The 17,547-nt window shown below is 39.5% G+C and overlaps 1 protein-coding gene across 1 annotated transcript in view; it reads right to left on the reverse strand.

The window, feature by feature from the left end:
- The window catches only part of FAM3C (family with sequence similarity 3 member C), a 39,473-nt gene that overhangs the window by 9,387 nt on the left and 12,539 nt on the right, over positions 1 to 17,547 (reverse strand). Inside the window, exons 2-6 of the mRNA XM_019543441.1 lie at positions 12,736 to 12,795; positions 10,094 to 10,198; positions 8,286 to 8,315; positions 6,507 to 6,630; positions 2,092 to 2,150 (exon numbers count right to left, since the gene is read on the reverse strand). Coding sequence (XP_019398986.1) covers positions 2,092 to 2,150; positions 6,507 to 6,630; positions 8,286 to 8,315; positions 10,094 to 10,198; positions 12,736 to 12,748 — 331 coding nt within the window. The 5' untranslated portion in view covers positions 12,749 to 12,795. The remainder of the gene's footprint in view (positions 1 to 2,091; positions 2,151 to 6,506; positions 6,631 to 8,285; positions 8,316 to 10,093; positions 10,199 to 12,735; positions 12,796 to 17,547) is intronic.

Below are 17,547 nucleotides of genomic sequence, written 5' to 3' on the forward strand. Positions count from 1 at the left end.
GGGATGGGGCTGGGTGGGGCAGCAAATCAGAGTGCTGGGAGAGCAATGGGGGTGGGGTACATGGGCCATGCAAGTGGGGGATGGAGGGTAGTTCAAAGCAGGCCACCACAGTGAGAACATCTTCCAGTTGAAAGCAGGCAGGGGCACACAGCAGTAGTGCCACACAAAGGCCAACTCTGCAGCCACAGCCCGCTGGCAGCTGGCCCAGAGGAGCAGATACCTCTACTGGCTGTGCAGTCCCCATCCAGGTCTGGCAGGTGTGCAGCCTTGGGACCACATGCTGTCAGAGCTGGCAGGAGGTCATAGCCAGGCAGCAACCCCCACTGTTAGACCCCTGCAGTGGGTACAGGGTGCAGGGAACTCTCAGGGCTGCTTCAGCAGTCCAGCTGGCACAACGGGTAGTGTCCCCATGTACCAACTGGCCAGGCCCCAGAAGCTCCCAAGAGCACCTTTGCCAGGGCAGCTTTTTGTATTGATTGGACCAGGACAGGGCAGCTTTGTACATTACTGGAGCCAGCATAGGTGCTTGCCTCAGGCTCTAGCTCTCCCTGGCTGAATATCTAGAAGGAGCCAGGCAGGGTTATTTTGCCCCAAGTGGCACAACTCGCACCACAGTAAAGTGCACGTCCAGGCATGTGTGCTGAGGCAAAAAGACCCAGCTTAAATTTGCACCGTTTCTATTTGAGCTGCTGCAAGCACACATGCTTGCATGTGTGGATGTGCCCACGGCTACTATATTAAAATGCATCAAACAGACAAAACAGCTGCACAGGGGCATTGTCATTTTAGTGACTAAGCTACCATAGCAGTAGTAGCAGAATAAATATGGATATTTAAATTTTTATGGTGAAATGTTAAGAAAGAAAACCCTGAACTACAGTTGCTTTGAGAAGCCTCATCCTTGTATTTGCTTACTTAAAACTACAATAAGCTTTTACTACTACGGTCTGTGTTAGTGATGAAAGGTCCATATTACTATGGCTAAAACTATGTATGCTACATGACGAGTGATACCTTAATGCTGCTGCCTGAAAAATTCCATGGCCAATTAAATTAAGACACTGAGGATTTGAATGAATTTGACGTGAATGTTAACGATACAAATAGTACCGGCACTGAGTCTTTACTTGCTACTCAGAACTTTATGCTGTTTTCAAAATTGTTTTTTGTTAGATGTAGATTTGTGTGTTTTAATTGCATTGTTGAAATTGGCAGAGATGAGAAAGGTCTGGCAGGCAGGAGTCAGCTGAAGAGCTTAGGCTCTGAGCAGCTCAGGGCAATTTAAGAGGGGAGTGAAAGCATATTAGCTGGGTGTTTCTCCTCAAAACAATTACTGAAATGTTTTAAGTGTCAGTATTTCTCTATCTTGGTATTATTAACAAAATTAATATACATATATGAACAGATATTATGAAACTTTCAAAGCAAGTGCTTCTTACATAAGCAGAAAGACAAATCTAGCAGTGTAAAGAGATGAAAGAATGTTTCACGTTTACTGCCTTTAAAACCATGAAGAGAATTAAAAAAAACCAAAAAAACCAAAAAACCTCCCAAAAAACTTAGATACTGGAACACAATCCTATAATCCTGTGACTGCAGAATCATAGGAGATTCATTCTCAACTGTAGAAAAATCCACTGGATTCTTACCTGGCATTATTAATGAAATATTGTTTCCATTAACTACAAGTAACAAAAGCTTTGGTCTTTTGAGTGTTCATTACTTGCATAACATGCATTAAAAAAAAAAAAAAGCTGAACATTTTAAGCCCAGACTAAGTTTAGAAGTCTGGCAGTTTTTCATTTTACATGGTAACAAAGATAAAGTAACTGTAGGCCATACGCAAGTACCATATTACCATAATTTTTCACAGATAACTGAACCAAATTTAATTTCTACACTTGCAGAAAGTAATTACAATGAAAAAGAGACAATGTTTCTTTTAACATAAATCAGAAGGCTGCCTCCTCCTGTTTTTCTCCCTTACTATTCTGGTTTCTTTTCTCCTTCCTCTTCTAAATACCTTAGGAACCATTTGAGAAATATTCTTAGAATTAAAGCACTTAGCACATTTAAAACAAAAGCACTTACCATTTACTAATGCTATATTTATTCCTCTGCCAACATTGTTCTTAACACCGCTCATTAAACTGAAACAAAAAGAAATGTGGAACTGAATTATGACAAGCTTCATATCCAAATCATTTCATATTTTTAAAAAAGGCAAGACATAAAATGAACAGGTCCATTCTATACAGTTGCATAATCTACAAAAATAACCACAGAAAAGGCTTAGTTATATAAACAGGTATCTGAGGAAAGGGAATATTAGGATTAAAATGACTGGATGGAACTCCAAATTGAAAAAAAAAAAGAGGTTAACTCATCCCTGTTTAATTTAAACATTTAAATATCTGTTGCCTTTTCTTAACATAGCTGCTTTTAATAGCCCCATATTTATATGCCTGGACACTTCATTTTCTTTCTTGTTTTTTTAAAAAGTACACTCCCTTCCAAAAAAACCTTTTTTGTTTTAAGAAGTAAAAATAATTATTTCTGAAGATAGAAATGTTAACTCGACTGAATAGCTTTTAAGTAAAGGACAGGTATTACTCACTAAAGCAAGAACCTATTGAAAGATGCAAGTTTTAAAAATAATTTTGATCAACAATAAAGTCTATATTCTTTTACTTTTCATATATTTTGGTAACATAAATGGAAGAAAATACATCTGCGTTTGGAAAGAACGCCAAAATGCTGAGTCTAAAAGCTTCTTCTAGTTCCTGGTGTCACATCAGAAGAGAAAAGAGATATATTATGAATTATTTAAATGTAATGAAATAAAGTTCCTTAGTACAGCAGACCCCCATTTACACAATTCCAACTTAAGCGTGTCTCATGTTTATGTGATTTTTATATTAGGGTCCAGACTGGACAATGCCCCTTGAGATGCGCGTCATTCGCGTATATACACAAACACTCGTAAGATTCACCTATATACGCAAACGCCTCACAAGATTTGCAGGCAGAAGCAAGCGGAGCTGTGCCACCATTGTAGCAACATCTCAAGATGCATGGGTGAGATGCTAGACACTCCTCCTAAAGGCAATTCTGTGCTGAAAAAGGGGAAAAAAAGCTATGACTCAAGGTATGTCTGGGGTATGCAACCCCTCACTATTCTATTATTTCCTATGGTGAAAGCCGTCCCAACTTACACAAATTTGACTTGTGCGAAATTCCCCCAGAATGCAACACTCGTGAACTTGGGAGTCTACTGTATAAGGACAGATGGAGCAAGAAATTTGACAGAGAAAGATGAAGCATGATTTTTTTTTTTTTAATGGGAAACTGACATCAGTGTAACTTTTAACCTGTGTGCTTTGCAACAATTTATCCCCTACTGAATTGGAATGTAGGCTTTGGATACATGTTATTTTTATCTGACTGTATATACCCTTACAGAGCTATAAAAGTATTTTCTCACCTGTTTGCAAGGCATACCCAACAATTGCGAAAACATGAACAGCCCTTCTTACTTCCAGTCAAGCACAAAAGTGCACTTCCTCTTATTGCAATATCCAGATCAGAAAACATCAAATGCCCTTTTCCCCTTTTTTAACTAGAATAAGTAGAATCAAATAATATTAAATATCCATTCTACATGTTTAGTTCTTTTTGAACCTGATAAATTCAGTCACTAGAAAAGAAATGACCTGTTGTGCCATTCTATACAAACAGATCTGAACAATCATCTTGAAACAGGAAACTTGTGTAAGCAGTTAAACTGAAGCAATTACTACAAAGCTGTACTGTTTAGAGTTGGTTCTTTTAAAAGAGGCAAGCTCTTGCTCCACAGGCTCCAGATGGCAGTAGCAGCCACCAGTATGTATAAAGGTAATATGGTAAATGTCTCACAAGAGGGCAGCAACTTGTTGGTTGTAGAATTCTTATCCAAACTTATGGTCAACAGAACACAGACTTTTAAAACATATGTTAAAGGCATTACACACACAGTTGGTACAGATGTAAACTTCTAATTGTATGCATAAATAGACAGTTGCTCTCAGAGGGTTTTTTTTTTTTTTTTTTTGCCAAATGTATACAATCAGGAAGCAATCCCAGCACAGATCTTCTAGGCTAAGTGCAGTTATCAAGTAGAAATATTTATTGCTTACTAGTAAATCCCTGGTTTTTTAAAATCACTTGCTCTGAAGAATCTAGCGTATTAGTTTCGTGAATCCTGCCATAAAAGACTCAAACTTCCTTAATCATATAGTTAAGACTCGATAAATTAAGTATTATGCATTTGTGGAGCTTAAAAAATCCTTGTAAATATTAAACCTCAGAGGCAAACATTGTGAAAAACAAGTAGATTTTATTATACCTATCTGATGAATTTGTAAAATGAGAGAGAGAGGTTAGCTGGAATACCCAAGGTAAAATAAGCCAGAGACAAGGGAAACAAAATCCAGTAGGGTCTTGATTCCCAGTTCTGTGCTAACTGTGGAACTACATTAGCTATCCATACATTACAACTTCACATTAAGTTTTGTAAGATGTGATAAAGGGCTTGCTTTCTATTGTGTTAACTCAAGTTAAGTGGCGCTTTAACCTCAAGTGAGTATGACTTGGAAGTCAAGTGCCATAGTTACTTGAACTAGTAAAGTAGCAGGAATGCAGTAACATTTTAGATTACAACTGATGAACCAATTTCTCTGTGCTGCTAATTTATGATTCTCTATAGTTTGGTTATTGTCCGTTATATGATAATCCTTACCAGAGCTAGTTTATCTTGAATGGAATCAATGTGCTAATTTGAAATAAAAGTACCTTTAATCCTGAAGGTTTTAAAAACTACATTTCATATGGAGTCGTATAAATAACATGGGAATCAACTGGCCACCAGCATAATCAAGCTATCACTGGGGAAGAACATGGCATTACACTTGGCTGCACTAAAAACACATTACATTGAAGGAGGATTAAAGAAAAATTCCCTCAACTGCAACTAAAGAGAAATTTAATGAAAAAAAATTTAATTTAAATCTGACTGAGGCTAACACTTTTACTCCGGTCAGTAGAACAATGTGTTTCATTTGAAAGATGCAAAGTGTTATGGCCATTGAAGTTTTAAAAGTGTCTACCAAAAGATCAATTTTACACCAAACAATTAATTTCATTGTCTGAAACTATCCCCTGAATATAGCAAACATATTCTTCTGAAATAATTCAGTTTATGAAGCTGAGTCATTTCAAAAGAACATGTGCTACATTCAAAAGCGATAAACTGAGGTGCTATAAAAGTAGCTAGGCAAGCTTTCAGCCAAGGTTGATAGTCTATTTAAAATGCACTTTGGCACAGACATGCAAATTCCAACCAATTTTTCATTGTCATACTTGCTGAAGCCATCCTGATACAGTACTGGGTATGCAACAACAACACTAGTGTTCCTTGCTGACAACAAATGAAGTGTTCAAAGATCATCATTCCACAAGTTATCTTGGTATATATTCCAGCTCAAGATTCTATGTGTTACTCAAGTTAGTAATTATGGCAGGACCCGATGTTGGAAACGAAATCTATATTTTGGAACTGACTGTAGCTAATCTTATAAAGTCACTTTAATTACAAGATGCAGTGATGGAAAGCTAATCAATTATCAGAAGTTCTCTTATAATGCTGTCCTTTTTACTCAAGAAAAAGCTGCTGTTTATCTTTTAACAGATCAACATAGACTGCTGTAAAACACTGAAACCATTTGGCAGAAGAAAACTGCAGTTCTACTCTAATATTTTAAATCCCAGACTTCTGATAAAGGCTGATTAATTGTAGCCAGAATAAATAAAGCTCTTAGTAGTTGGGGAAGATTCCTTTGACACATGACTGTTTCAAATTGATCTGGTTGGTCACAACCTGAAGTTCCACATACTCTGTGGGATGAGATCATGGGTAATCACGATGTAAAATTAAAATGAGATTGTATAGAGAAAAAGTAGCATATTGATAAAGTAATTCACTTAAGCTTGCTTATTAAAGGGATGTTGTTAACAATTCAGGCAGTCTTTCTAAAAGTAATCACAAGAAAACCTTTGCCTGAAGGACAAAAAGAAAAAATTACTGTAAATAAAGACAATTGAATCTGATTTTTCTTTTTCTTGTGTAAAATAAAGCATCAGCAATGCAAGATAATGACTCTTTATCATTGTGACATCTTGGCAGGGCTCCTTTCAAAGAAAGGCTAAAAATATACTTGATCCGCTACTGATCCTATGGCAGTAACATTTAAAAACACCTTGCAAATAACAGTTTTATAATACTGTTAACCTATGACAATTAGAAAAATACTTGAAAACAGGGATTTGGACAAGAACAGACATTTATTTACATTTCAAGTATAAACAACAAGATGTTCTAGTCACTACAGCAAAATAAAAAGATTGTGAGAAATTATCCAAAGTAGCTTTTAAAAAGGTACTTACAGATATCAGTAAAAAAAGATACTTACATATTATCTTCTACACAAATTTTGGGCCCAACTACATTGGCTGCTCCACTTGCCATTTTGAAGGCAAAGTGCTTTTCAGGACAAGCTTTTGAAATCCCACATTTATATCTTGGAGGTTTTGTAGCTTTGGAAAGAAAAGAGATTTAGATACATTGTTAAGAGAAAATAGGTGTAGTCAATTTTCAAATAGATTTTAAGGAAAAAGTGGAAACATGTCTTAAATGGTCCAACTTATGAGGCACAGTGAAACTGAAATATAGAAAAATTAAGAACCTAATGCAAATATCATTGAAATCAGTGGTAACCTTTCTGCTGACTTCAGCAGGTTTTGCATCAGGCCCTAAGTGGCTTGCCTTTGGCAGACAAAGGAAAAGAACTTGGATCCCAAACCTACAATTCAAAAAACATTTCTCAACTTTCCTTCCTCGTTATGTAAACTTTGAACCACTTGAAAGGCATGACAGATACCAGCAAAAACAGTGCTAACACCAGTAATTGTTGGAAGAACCAGCTTCAGATGTAGGGCCACAAAAGTAACCTATTTCTTCATCTGATAAATTATTTCCTCATCCTTCATAAAAGGAATCTTACAATTACTTCTGGTAAACTTGCATGCTTCCTTTTATTTTCCAAAAGATCACACTGACCAAATAAATAACAGAACTATAGTTTAAATACTGGACAGTATGACAACAAATATCTATTTTAACTAGTCTGATCTGATTGAGACAATTCTTTAATTAGACTAACAACAACCTTCTGCTTCTGAAGCTATTTTCAGTAATTATCATCTCTGATGGCAATTTCTATGTTGCAGCAAGAATTACTATTAAATAAGCTGGACCTGTAACACATTTATTGAACTAGCCAGCATTTGTCTTAGTACTTGTAGCCTCTTCCTAGCCCATAGTAGACAAGGGTAGGGCAGGAAAAACAAAATAAGCAAACCCACCAACAGTAGCATAACTATAGGGGGTGGGAGAGAGCTAGGCTGTGAGGGAGTGCCAGAATTCCCCCCTCCCCGCGAGTCTGCCATGGGAGGGTCAGATCTGTACTGCTTGGCCATAGGAACTGGGCAGCGCAGTCCCACACCTAGCAGTGCATCTCCTCCCTTCACCCCTCCCTGGGAGTTTATTATATTTGGGGGGTAGGGTAGAAGGGAAGCAGCAGTGGCAACAGTATAGATGCCTTCACAGTACAGATAGCCTGGGCAGGTAAGACATCCCCTTCCCTCATCACTTACCCCAGCTATCTACATCTCCAGTGGTTGGCATACCACCCCTCCAGCCCCCAGACACTGAATGAATTAGCTATGCAACTGCCAACTAGACTTAGGATCAACAGAAATAAGGAAAATCAGCTTCTTGCTGAGGTCTAAATACAAGCAAAGCTTTAGTGACTATAAAAATCAAATGCTCTGCTACTTGTTAGAGTGAGTCAAAGCTCCCAGTGCTGCCCTAAATTAAAACACAACAGTGCCTCTTGCATCAGCCTCTCCATGCTTCAAAACATCAGAGACACTTAAAATAAAACTCATTTAATGCACAGTAGTTCAAATGCCCCTGCCATTTTGAAGCACGGGGACACTGATACACAGGAGGCTGCGGGAGTGTGGCAATTACCATACTTTGGCAGACTCAGCTGACCGAGTCTGCTTGGACATTCTGTAATTATAGCGCGTCAGTGCAGCCTCGGCACTTATATGCAGACAAGTCCTACATACACCAGGCAATGGGAACTAAATACCAACTGTATTAACTGTGGACTATGAATACTTACAACGTGCAGCGATATCCAACGCTGATCTGGCTAAAACGCAGAAGAAAGTCTTTAATGGGTTTTAGCAAGAGTAAAATTTCACCTGAAATACAATTTTTATTATCCTATAAGGACTATCCTGTAGCCCTTTATAGAACTATCAATACAAGTCTGGCTGTTTACAACACCTCATCCAATGCTTACAAGCCTTCCATTCAAATATAAAGCACCACCACTTATGGCAGAAGAATGATTAAGGTATCAAAAGTCTAAAATTCAGTTTTTATCTCCCTCCTTTTTTTTTTCGCCCATCAGTTTTTGTTTGCCAAATTTTAGGTACCAAGATGCTGATGACAGGTGAACACTTATAGATCCATAGAATTTCTCTTACTAATGCCATCTGAAAAAAATATACAGAGAGAGTCTAAAAACTGAGCACACCTGTTCAGAAGCCATTTTTTAAAGTTAGGTTTTAGGCTACATGGACTTCAGAAAAAGTACGTGCACTTGACACATTTGGGCGCATCCACACATGCACGTGCACTTGCACCAGCTCAAATAGGAGTGGCACAAATTTAAGCTTGGGATTTTTGCCTCAGCACACATGCCTGGACATGCACTTTGGTGTAAGGCAAGTTGTGCCACTTGGGACAAAATAACCCTGCCCAGCTCCTCTCAAATCTGCAGCCAGGAGGAGCCAGCACCTGAGCAGTATATACCTGTCCTGGCAAATAACTCAGGACTACTTGCTCTCGGGAGCTTCTGGGGCCTGGTCAATTGGTACCTGGGGAAACTAGCCCGTTGTATCAGCTAGACTGTTGAAGCAGCCCTGAGTTCCCTGAGCTACCCACTGCAGCAGTCTGACTGTGGGGCCAGTTGCCTGGCTATGACCTGCTGCCACCTGAAACAGCATGTGGCCCCAAGGCTACACACCTGCCAGACCCAAATGCATGCAAGACCTGGCCTGGCATGACAGGTAGTCCCCGCGAGCAGCGTGGGGCCCTGGGTGACAGCCTGAGCAGCCTGGAGCCAGGCAGGGCCCATGCAACATGATGCAGGCAGCGCCAGTAGCCAGGCAGCCAGGGCCGAGCTGTGCTGCCCTGAACCACGTGGGAAGTGTGTGTTAGGAGGCCTCAAGTGTCCCACTGGCTGCTGCCGCCAGTGAGCTGTGGATCTTGTTGGGGGGCATGTGGGCTCTGCAGGGGGCAGGGGCAAGGGGCAGGCATAGAGACATTCTGGCTGGCTACCAGAGCATCTCTATGGATGACCCGAGCGTCCGGTTGCCTCCAAGCATGGTCCTGGATCATGCCCTGCCTCACTTTTCTGGGGGGGTTTTTTGGATACTTGGATATCCACTTTTTTTGTTCCCAATGTGCCTCTTGCTACATCTCAAACTGCTTTGAGTGAGACGCAGCAAGAGGCATGCACAGGCTCGTTTGGACACGCCGTTGGAGTACAGCGCACGAGGCGGTATGCTACAAAAAATATACACTATATGGACAAAGTGACAAAAAGTAAATTCTGAATCGTCTGTGTAGCAGTTATGTAGTTTATCTTCAATATCCACTTATAGTTAGTCTATAAGAGCATTTGGGTAAGATTGAACACAGCCTTTGAATGGATAAAATTGGTGCAGTTTTTAAATGCAGAAATAAGTAAACCTATATTATAGCTCAAATATTCTGCATGTGGAATCTTAGTCCATCAATACAGACATTAAAAATATACTCTTAGAAGCGTAGCAATTCTTCTGGAGCATTATTATTCCAGGCTATTGGAAAACATGTCCCAAGTCTGGGAGTTATGAAAAAAAATTAGAAACTACTTACCAAACAGGTTTCCTAAGTTTGCATCCATTTTTATTTCAAATACTTGTGTTATAACATAAAATGTCAGCAAAAATATTGCTACAGCTACCACCAATTTTGCCGCACCTATTCAGAACCACAAAAATGTTCTTAGTATCTACTTATATTTTATAACTTTATATATAGCAATCAGGTTCTATTTATGAAAAGTTACACGAGAACTCTGTAGTGGCTTATGCTAAATAAAGTATGTCTATAAATAGAATGACAATTAAACTGCAGAATAAATTTAAAAAAGTGATATACGAGGAAAATCAAAAGGAGAACTTTCAAGGTCTGAATTTCAACCACTGCAATGCATCTTTCTTACATGCATACTGTCAAGTTTAGCTACACCTTCTCCTTATCATAGGACACAAATTCATGTATAATTTGAAAATAGCACATTAGACAAAACTGCCACCTAGAAAAGGCTATATTAATGAAAATCCTTAGGGGGAGAATTAACAGACATTCTGTTGTACCTATGAACATGTTACACATGAATTTTATTATGTACGAGTGGGGAAGAGTCTCTCTTTACTTCTTTTGTTCTTGCATTTCCTTTTCTTTCTACCTCCATTTATCCTTGTTTTTCTGTATGAGATCCAGTGAGTATTATGGACCCTGTTTTTATACTGTAATAGCTGCTTTGCTAAACACCTCATCAGATCCAAGCATTACATTTAGATAAGTTATCAATTTTACACCTTTTTAATCGGAAAGTTTCCAAGTATGTTTAAATGTATACTGTATTTCCTTCTCAAAGAAAAACAGGAAACAGTTAGATAAAGCCCAGTTAAAGACCCATAAAAAGCAATAATTCCTCCTGTCCCCTCCCCCTTTTCTTTTTAGGTGCCTCAAAAGCATAAGAACCCAGCTATCCTGCTACACTTGTGATACTGGAGGTCAAGCAACATGCTGAGAGTTGAGTGGATTTCAAAGAACTGTTAGCCTAGTAATCAGCAGCTTGTATCTGAAATAGAAACTCAGTTTGTACTGAGGACAGGACAACCATATTAACTAACTCCTGCTGTTTTTTATTACATATATGCCACCTCCCCTCATTATTTCCAACAGATTTACAGAATAAATTGCTCTTAGTTTATGGTATGTACTGAATACCTGGGTTTGAAAGCAACCAGGCATCGAAATAACACCTCTGTCCTCAGTTCTTCTTTGCTATGTTAGAGAAAAGGGAGATTATAGGAGGGGGGATGAACATCACTAGTGAACTTACTGGTCTTTCAAAAATTGCAGACCTTACCAGAATCTTTATGGTCTTAGCCCCCTCTTTCAGCATATTAAAGAATGCATTTAGTCAACTACTGTATTTACCTGAATACAAGATGAGGCCTTTCCCCCATAACTAGCATGGGGGAAAAAGCGCTTCATCTTATAACCATATACAAGGAAATCTCACTAAATACATTATAATTAAACTGCTGCCAAAAGCAGCATGTGCTCAGCAATGGAAACCAACTATAGTGTTGATTAAATGCATCCAACACTGAGCATGACTATACAACACATGGCCTACACTGGGCAAACATGATGATGGGAACCCTGGTTTTTTTTATGGCCATGGGGAAAAAAACAACAGGCAGGCATCTCCTCCTCAGAGAATTGGCACCAAGCCCAGCAGCACTGCAATACCAAGCCAGCACTGGGAGGGTCACAGCCTGCCCCAACACCCCGGTGCCAAAAAATGCTACATTCGATATAGTGATGGGAACCTACCACAAGGAAATGTCAGTATAGCTCATCTAAATAAAATATATGGTAGTGCCCATTAAGCACAGTCCCCTTTACCACCAACTCTTTCAAGTCACGGTGACCCACAACATTGCATATCCCAAATCCCTCTGCCACTCCCTCTCTCAGCATGACATGTATGATTAGGGTGGCCCCAGCTCCATGAGGTGCAACTGGACTAGGCTGTCCTGCGCCTCATCTGCAAATATAAAAAGTTTTGGAGCATCCCAGAATTTGTGACAAAAAACACCAGGTTCTGAGCATAAGTGGAGGCTATTTAGGACATGGATTCTTGGGGGCGTGGGGGAAGAGAAGCAGAAGGATCTGGAGTATACACATACTGAACAGTGCTGAGCTGCAGGGTCACTGTGGCTTGAAATGCTGTTGACTCTGGTGAAGTCCAGCCCAATGAACTATATGGTAAATCACGAGCCTTTTGGCTTTGGACTAATACCATGCATAGGTTGTGCTACATATAACTAGACACCAAAGTATGATTCGTGATGTTTTCCCAATGCTCATGATTGTATAATATCATGTCCTGTACACAGTTAAATAGTAGTTATATAGCATCAGGAAGTCACATTGCTATGGTATTAGTCAGAGCACTGAATCCCTACCAGAGCCCTACTGATTTGGACGCAAAACATTTTGGCTAATTTGTCACTTGTTAAAGTCCAGTCATTTTTATATGTACACATATAGAGTCAGTGGAATCTGCTTTTGTTACTCAATGCCCTCCATAGCACCTGCCAAGCCAGGTGATGGTTGTAAAGCACTGGATATTCTTCAGTTTTTCTTGATTCAACAAGATGTAGATGATCAACTATTCCATTTTGCAGAATGATCCCACTGAACATTATTCTCACCTGCTACCCTCATGTTTACTCTTCAGCCAGTTAATGGCACTACTGCATTAAAAAAGCCACCTAAAAAGGACAAAGAAAAAACACAGTATTAGAACAGGCAAACAAGCGGTTTATCTTTGTTAATACCATTATCATAATAATGAGAATTTCCCAGCTAATAGTACTAATTAAAAATTTCACAGACCATTTAACATGTGACCTTTTTTAAGTGAAAGAGTTAAACCATTATGCTCAAGTGAAAGGACAAAGAAATGAAATTTGCATTTCTGATGTGCTGCTTTCGTTCACCACTTTTCCGACACAAACTATTTGAAAATTGTGTTATTCTAATCATTCATGTTTGAATTTCACCAAGTTCATCGTATACGCTCTCCATTTTTGACCTTTGCTTTGACATAAGGTCTACAAATTCAATTCATATTCTCAATCAGCTACCTAGAAGGTCACACATTATCCTTTGCTTTCTTGTAGTCATTCAATTTGTACAGTACAAATGCAAACAAACAGCTATTTTATACATTTTATACTTTTAAGGTTCTTTTTGTACCAAGATTGTTTCATGGTATTGTGGCATGTCAAACTTTTGAGTACTGCCTCTCTACTATTTAGATTAAAATAATTAATGATTAAAGTCTATGCACAAAAAAATACTGCGCGAGCAAAAAAGATATGATACATGAAGCACAAGGAGAAAAAAAGATCTACACATACATTTCCTATGTGAAAGTCACAAGCTAAAATTACTCATGAAGCAGGTGTTCAGACTCCAAGACTGCAGAAGGAAGAACTAAAAGGCCCTACCAGACACAAGGTGTTTTAAGAGGTCTAAAAATGGGATAAGGAGAAGGAACAATGAACTGACCTTCCCATTCATACCTGCACATTTGGGTAGCCAGTGAATAAGTCTTCTGGATAGTCACCCAAAAGTCACTTGTTAAAAATTGCAGCCGAAATGTTAGGGATTTCACTGTGTAACCCTGGGTATCTTTTGTACTGGAATGATAAACAAACCTGTTCAATTGGCTCCCCAGATAGAAATACTTCTCCTTTTCCCTCCATCTGACCAAAAACTAACTCAATTTCAAAGCACTTATAAAGCACCATAGCCACATAAAACTTATTATTAGTATAGGGGTGTCACAGCAGCACATCTACTCTGGTCAGAGGAAGTATTACATCTTCCACAAATCCACAAATTCTTTGAATTACCTATATACTTAAAGGCAGGTCATTTTATCTGGAAAAGGGTTATTTAGGGGCTTCTTTTTCTTTCTTTTTTTTAACCCCCCTCTATATCTGATGCCTAATTGAGCTTCACCTTGATAGAACTGGAGAAGAATCTGCACTTAAAAAAACCCAAGGTTAACTTTGTTATTGCCTCCAAGGGCCTATTATTACAGTTGGATTTACATAAGCATACAGCAGCTATTTTATGAGTATAAACTTAGTACAGCCTTTATTCTGCTAGTCAGGTGATCAGACTGGCAGATAGCAAGGACAACACAGGATTAAACACTAATCAAAAGAGCATTTCTATTCCACTCTTTTATAAGTAATTACATCAAGCACACATCATTGCACCTTGCAATTTGCTGATTAATAATCTTTATAATTACAGCTTTCCTTCTTCATACCTATTGTACCAGGTTTGGCTGTACTATACTACCTGTTTTGCCCATGCCATGACTCTTTACAACTTACTGATTAATGAACTCACTAAATTACAGCATCCCTATGCATCTATTGTTTCAGATTTGGTCATACTACCCTAGATTTTTTCCTCATCTATGACAGCAGATTGTACTGATTCTATCCATCTCAGGATGTTGAACAGATTCCAAATGTTCCGATGTACTGTGCTACCTTCAACAAAACTTTAAATCGGCAAACTTTTAACTCTGACTGCTTCTGGCCTGCTCTGTGGTCCACATATTATTATTATTATTATTATTAGGTTTTATACTAAGAGAACAATTAAAATTCTAATGTTATAATACCTAGTTTAGATACCAAAAAGTATGGATGCAAGTTGTACAAGCATTCTAAACTGAAAGAAAATGTAATTTACAAACTTCAAAACTTTTTGTTACAATCTGTTCGTTGTAATACTTCATTACAATAAATTTCATTACAAGACAAAGCAGGAAGAGCACAGAATATTATCAGAACCTTTATGAAAACTTAATGAAGACAACTGTACTTCATCTCTAGTAGGAGATACTTCCTAATTGGCTCAAGAAGAGATATGAAAACTCCACTCTATTTAAATATTAAGGAAGTGGTATGAGTACTATTTCTGATGACTCATTTACATTTAAAAAAAATACCACACAGACTCTTTCAGTTTCAAGCACCTTGTTGAGAATTCAAGTTCACTAGATGGAGCATGGTAACACAATAATTCTACCAGTCCTTCAAATCATTTTATGAATTGACTGAAAAATAAATTTGTTTCTCTTTACTTTGATATGAACCCATTACACAGGGATAGGAATATTACTACCCAAATACTTGCATAACTTAATAAAGTCCAATAAGGGAAGCAAGCTCTGCTCTTAGTCTTGTAAGGAGGGAGGTATGAAGGTCACATTTATCACACACTTCATAGCTAGAGGTTGGCCAACAGAATAATCAGCTCTCAAAGAAGGGACACAGCAAAAAATCCTAGCACCCTAACAGTGAGCTAAGACCACAATGTTTTTTAAAACTCCAAAATTGCTAACATGCAACAAAAATAATTTAAGTACAGGTTTCCCTCACTGTATGCAGGTTCTGTATGTGCAAATTCACTCTTATGCAAAAATGACTTTTTAGTATAAAAAGTCATATGCGAGGTAAATTTAACGAGATGGCATTCAACACAGAGAACTGCAGGGTGCTCCACCTTGGGAGAATCAGCATCATAGTTATAGGCTCAGCAGTATTACACTTGCCAGCATCACGACCGAAAGAGACTTGGGGGTCTTGATTGACCAAGGATTAACATGAGCCACCAATGCGATGCCGTAGCCTGCAAAGCAAACCAAACTCTGGCATGCATCCACCGATGCATCTCAAGCAAAACCAGGGACATCATCCTCCTACTCTACTTGGCATTAGCAAGGCCAAAGCTAGAGTACTGCATCCAGTTTTGGGCCCCCCACTTCAAGACAGACGTGGATAAGCTTGAGAGAGTTCAATGGAGAGCCACCCGCATGATCAAAGGACAAGAGAGCAGACCTGATGAGGTGCTGAGGGACATGGGACTCTTCAGCCTGGAGCAGAAAAGGCTCGGGGTGGACTTGGTGGCAGTCTATAAGTATATAAGGTGGGTGCCCCAAAATCTGGGAAAACAGTTGTTCTCCCGGGCTACCCAAGGGATAACAAGGTCTAATAATCAAAAACTTCCGGAAGGCTGATTTAGACTGGACATAAGGAAAAGCTCCTTTACAGTCCAAGCGTCCAAGGACTGGAACAGACTCCCCGCAAAGGTGGTGCAAGCACTTACTCCAGACTCATTCAAAAGGTGTGTTTGGGTGTATATCTTGCTGGGATCATTTGACCATAGGCAGGAAGTCTACTGAGGCAGGGTGGCTGGACTCAATGATCTTGTGAGGTTCCCTTCCAGCCCCTAATGTCTATGAAATATATTAAATTCACTCTTACGCGATCGGTGTCATGGAAGTCCACAGTCAGCTGCTTTGTGTGGTGCAGTGTAGGAGTGACATGCACCAAAATATAGTCTTGAAGCCTCACTCAGCTACCCCCAGCCCCACCCCACTGGTGATAAGAGCCACATGCCTGTTGATGCTCTTATGGATGTGACCCTGCCTGTACCTACTACCAGTAATGTGGAGTCAGACACTGAAGACCCTTCACCACCCTGTCTTCACACCAACTAAACATTCACCACAACCACCTTATGCTCGCGTGCATTGTCTGCTGTTGGCGAGTACCAAAACTGTCTTGTAAAAGTGGGAGAAATGGCTCCAGGGGTCAGTACAGTCGAGGTCTTGGAACATTTCCCTATTTGTTACATTGTGAAGTGGCTTCCCTTTATGCAAATTTGAGTTATGCACCGCTTTCCAGGAACACATGTACAGCATAAAGTGAGGGGAACTTGTATTTAGCAAATCACAAAAAAGTGCGATACCCAGGCCTTGGGGCACACTGCAGCAAATGTTCTGAAGCAAACAAAAATATAGGCAGTCAGCAGAAGAGACGAGTTTAGAAATCACGACCTCCTGGCTGCAAAACAGCACAGGATTCCCTTTAGCACAAACGTATTTGGCTAACAAGTCTCCCAGAGATCCTGGTTTTCTCTGTTTAAAAACTGCAAATTCTCTGATACCGAGTAAAAATGGCCATCTCTGACTGAAAAACCCCAAATCTGGATTTTTCCGTGATTAAAATGAAATACAACTATATGTATTGGTACCAGGTGAACACAATGTTTTATTCCTGTATTTACAATTTTAAAGCAATTGGGAAACTTACCAGTGCCTCAATGATAGAAAAGTCAGAGTTCCCCCTCCACCTTTGCTCACCAGGATGTGGGCCCAGCTGCTGCTTTGCCCCTTATAACTCTGTGGCACTGAGCAGCCCTGATACACCAGTGCCCTGCCCCTACCGTGGCCCCTCACTCCACACCCACACTACCCCCAGGACCTGCTGCCATCCCTCACTCATCACCCCCCCAGTGCTGCTGGTGCCCCTCAATCGTGACCCATAGCCCTGTGCCCCTCCCCCTCAGCACAGCTAGAGAGGGGGCCCAGCTCCCACGACAATAATGCTAGGACCCACAGCCCTCTGCCCCGCCCCGCCCCCCACCTT

Source organism: Crocodylus porosus, unplaced genomic scaffold (assembly GCF_001723895.1).
Source record: "Crocodylus porosus isolate Cpor-Errol unplaced genomic scaffold, CroPor_comp1, whole genome shotgun sequence".
Taxonomy (NCBI): domain Eukaryota; kingdom Metazoa; phylum Chordata; order Crocodylia; family Crocodylidae; genus Crocodylus; species Crocodylus porosus.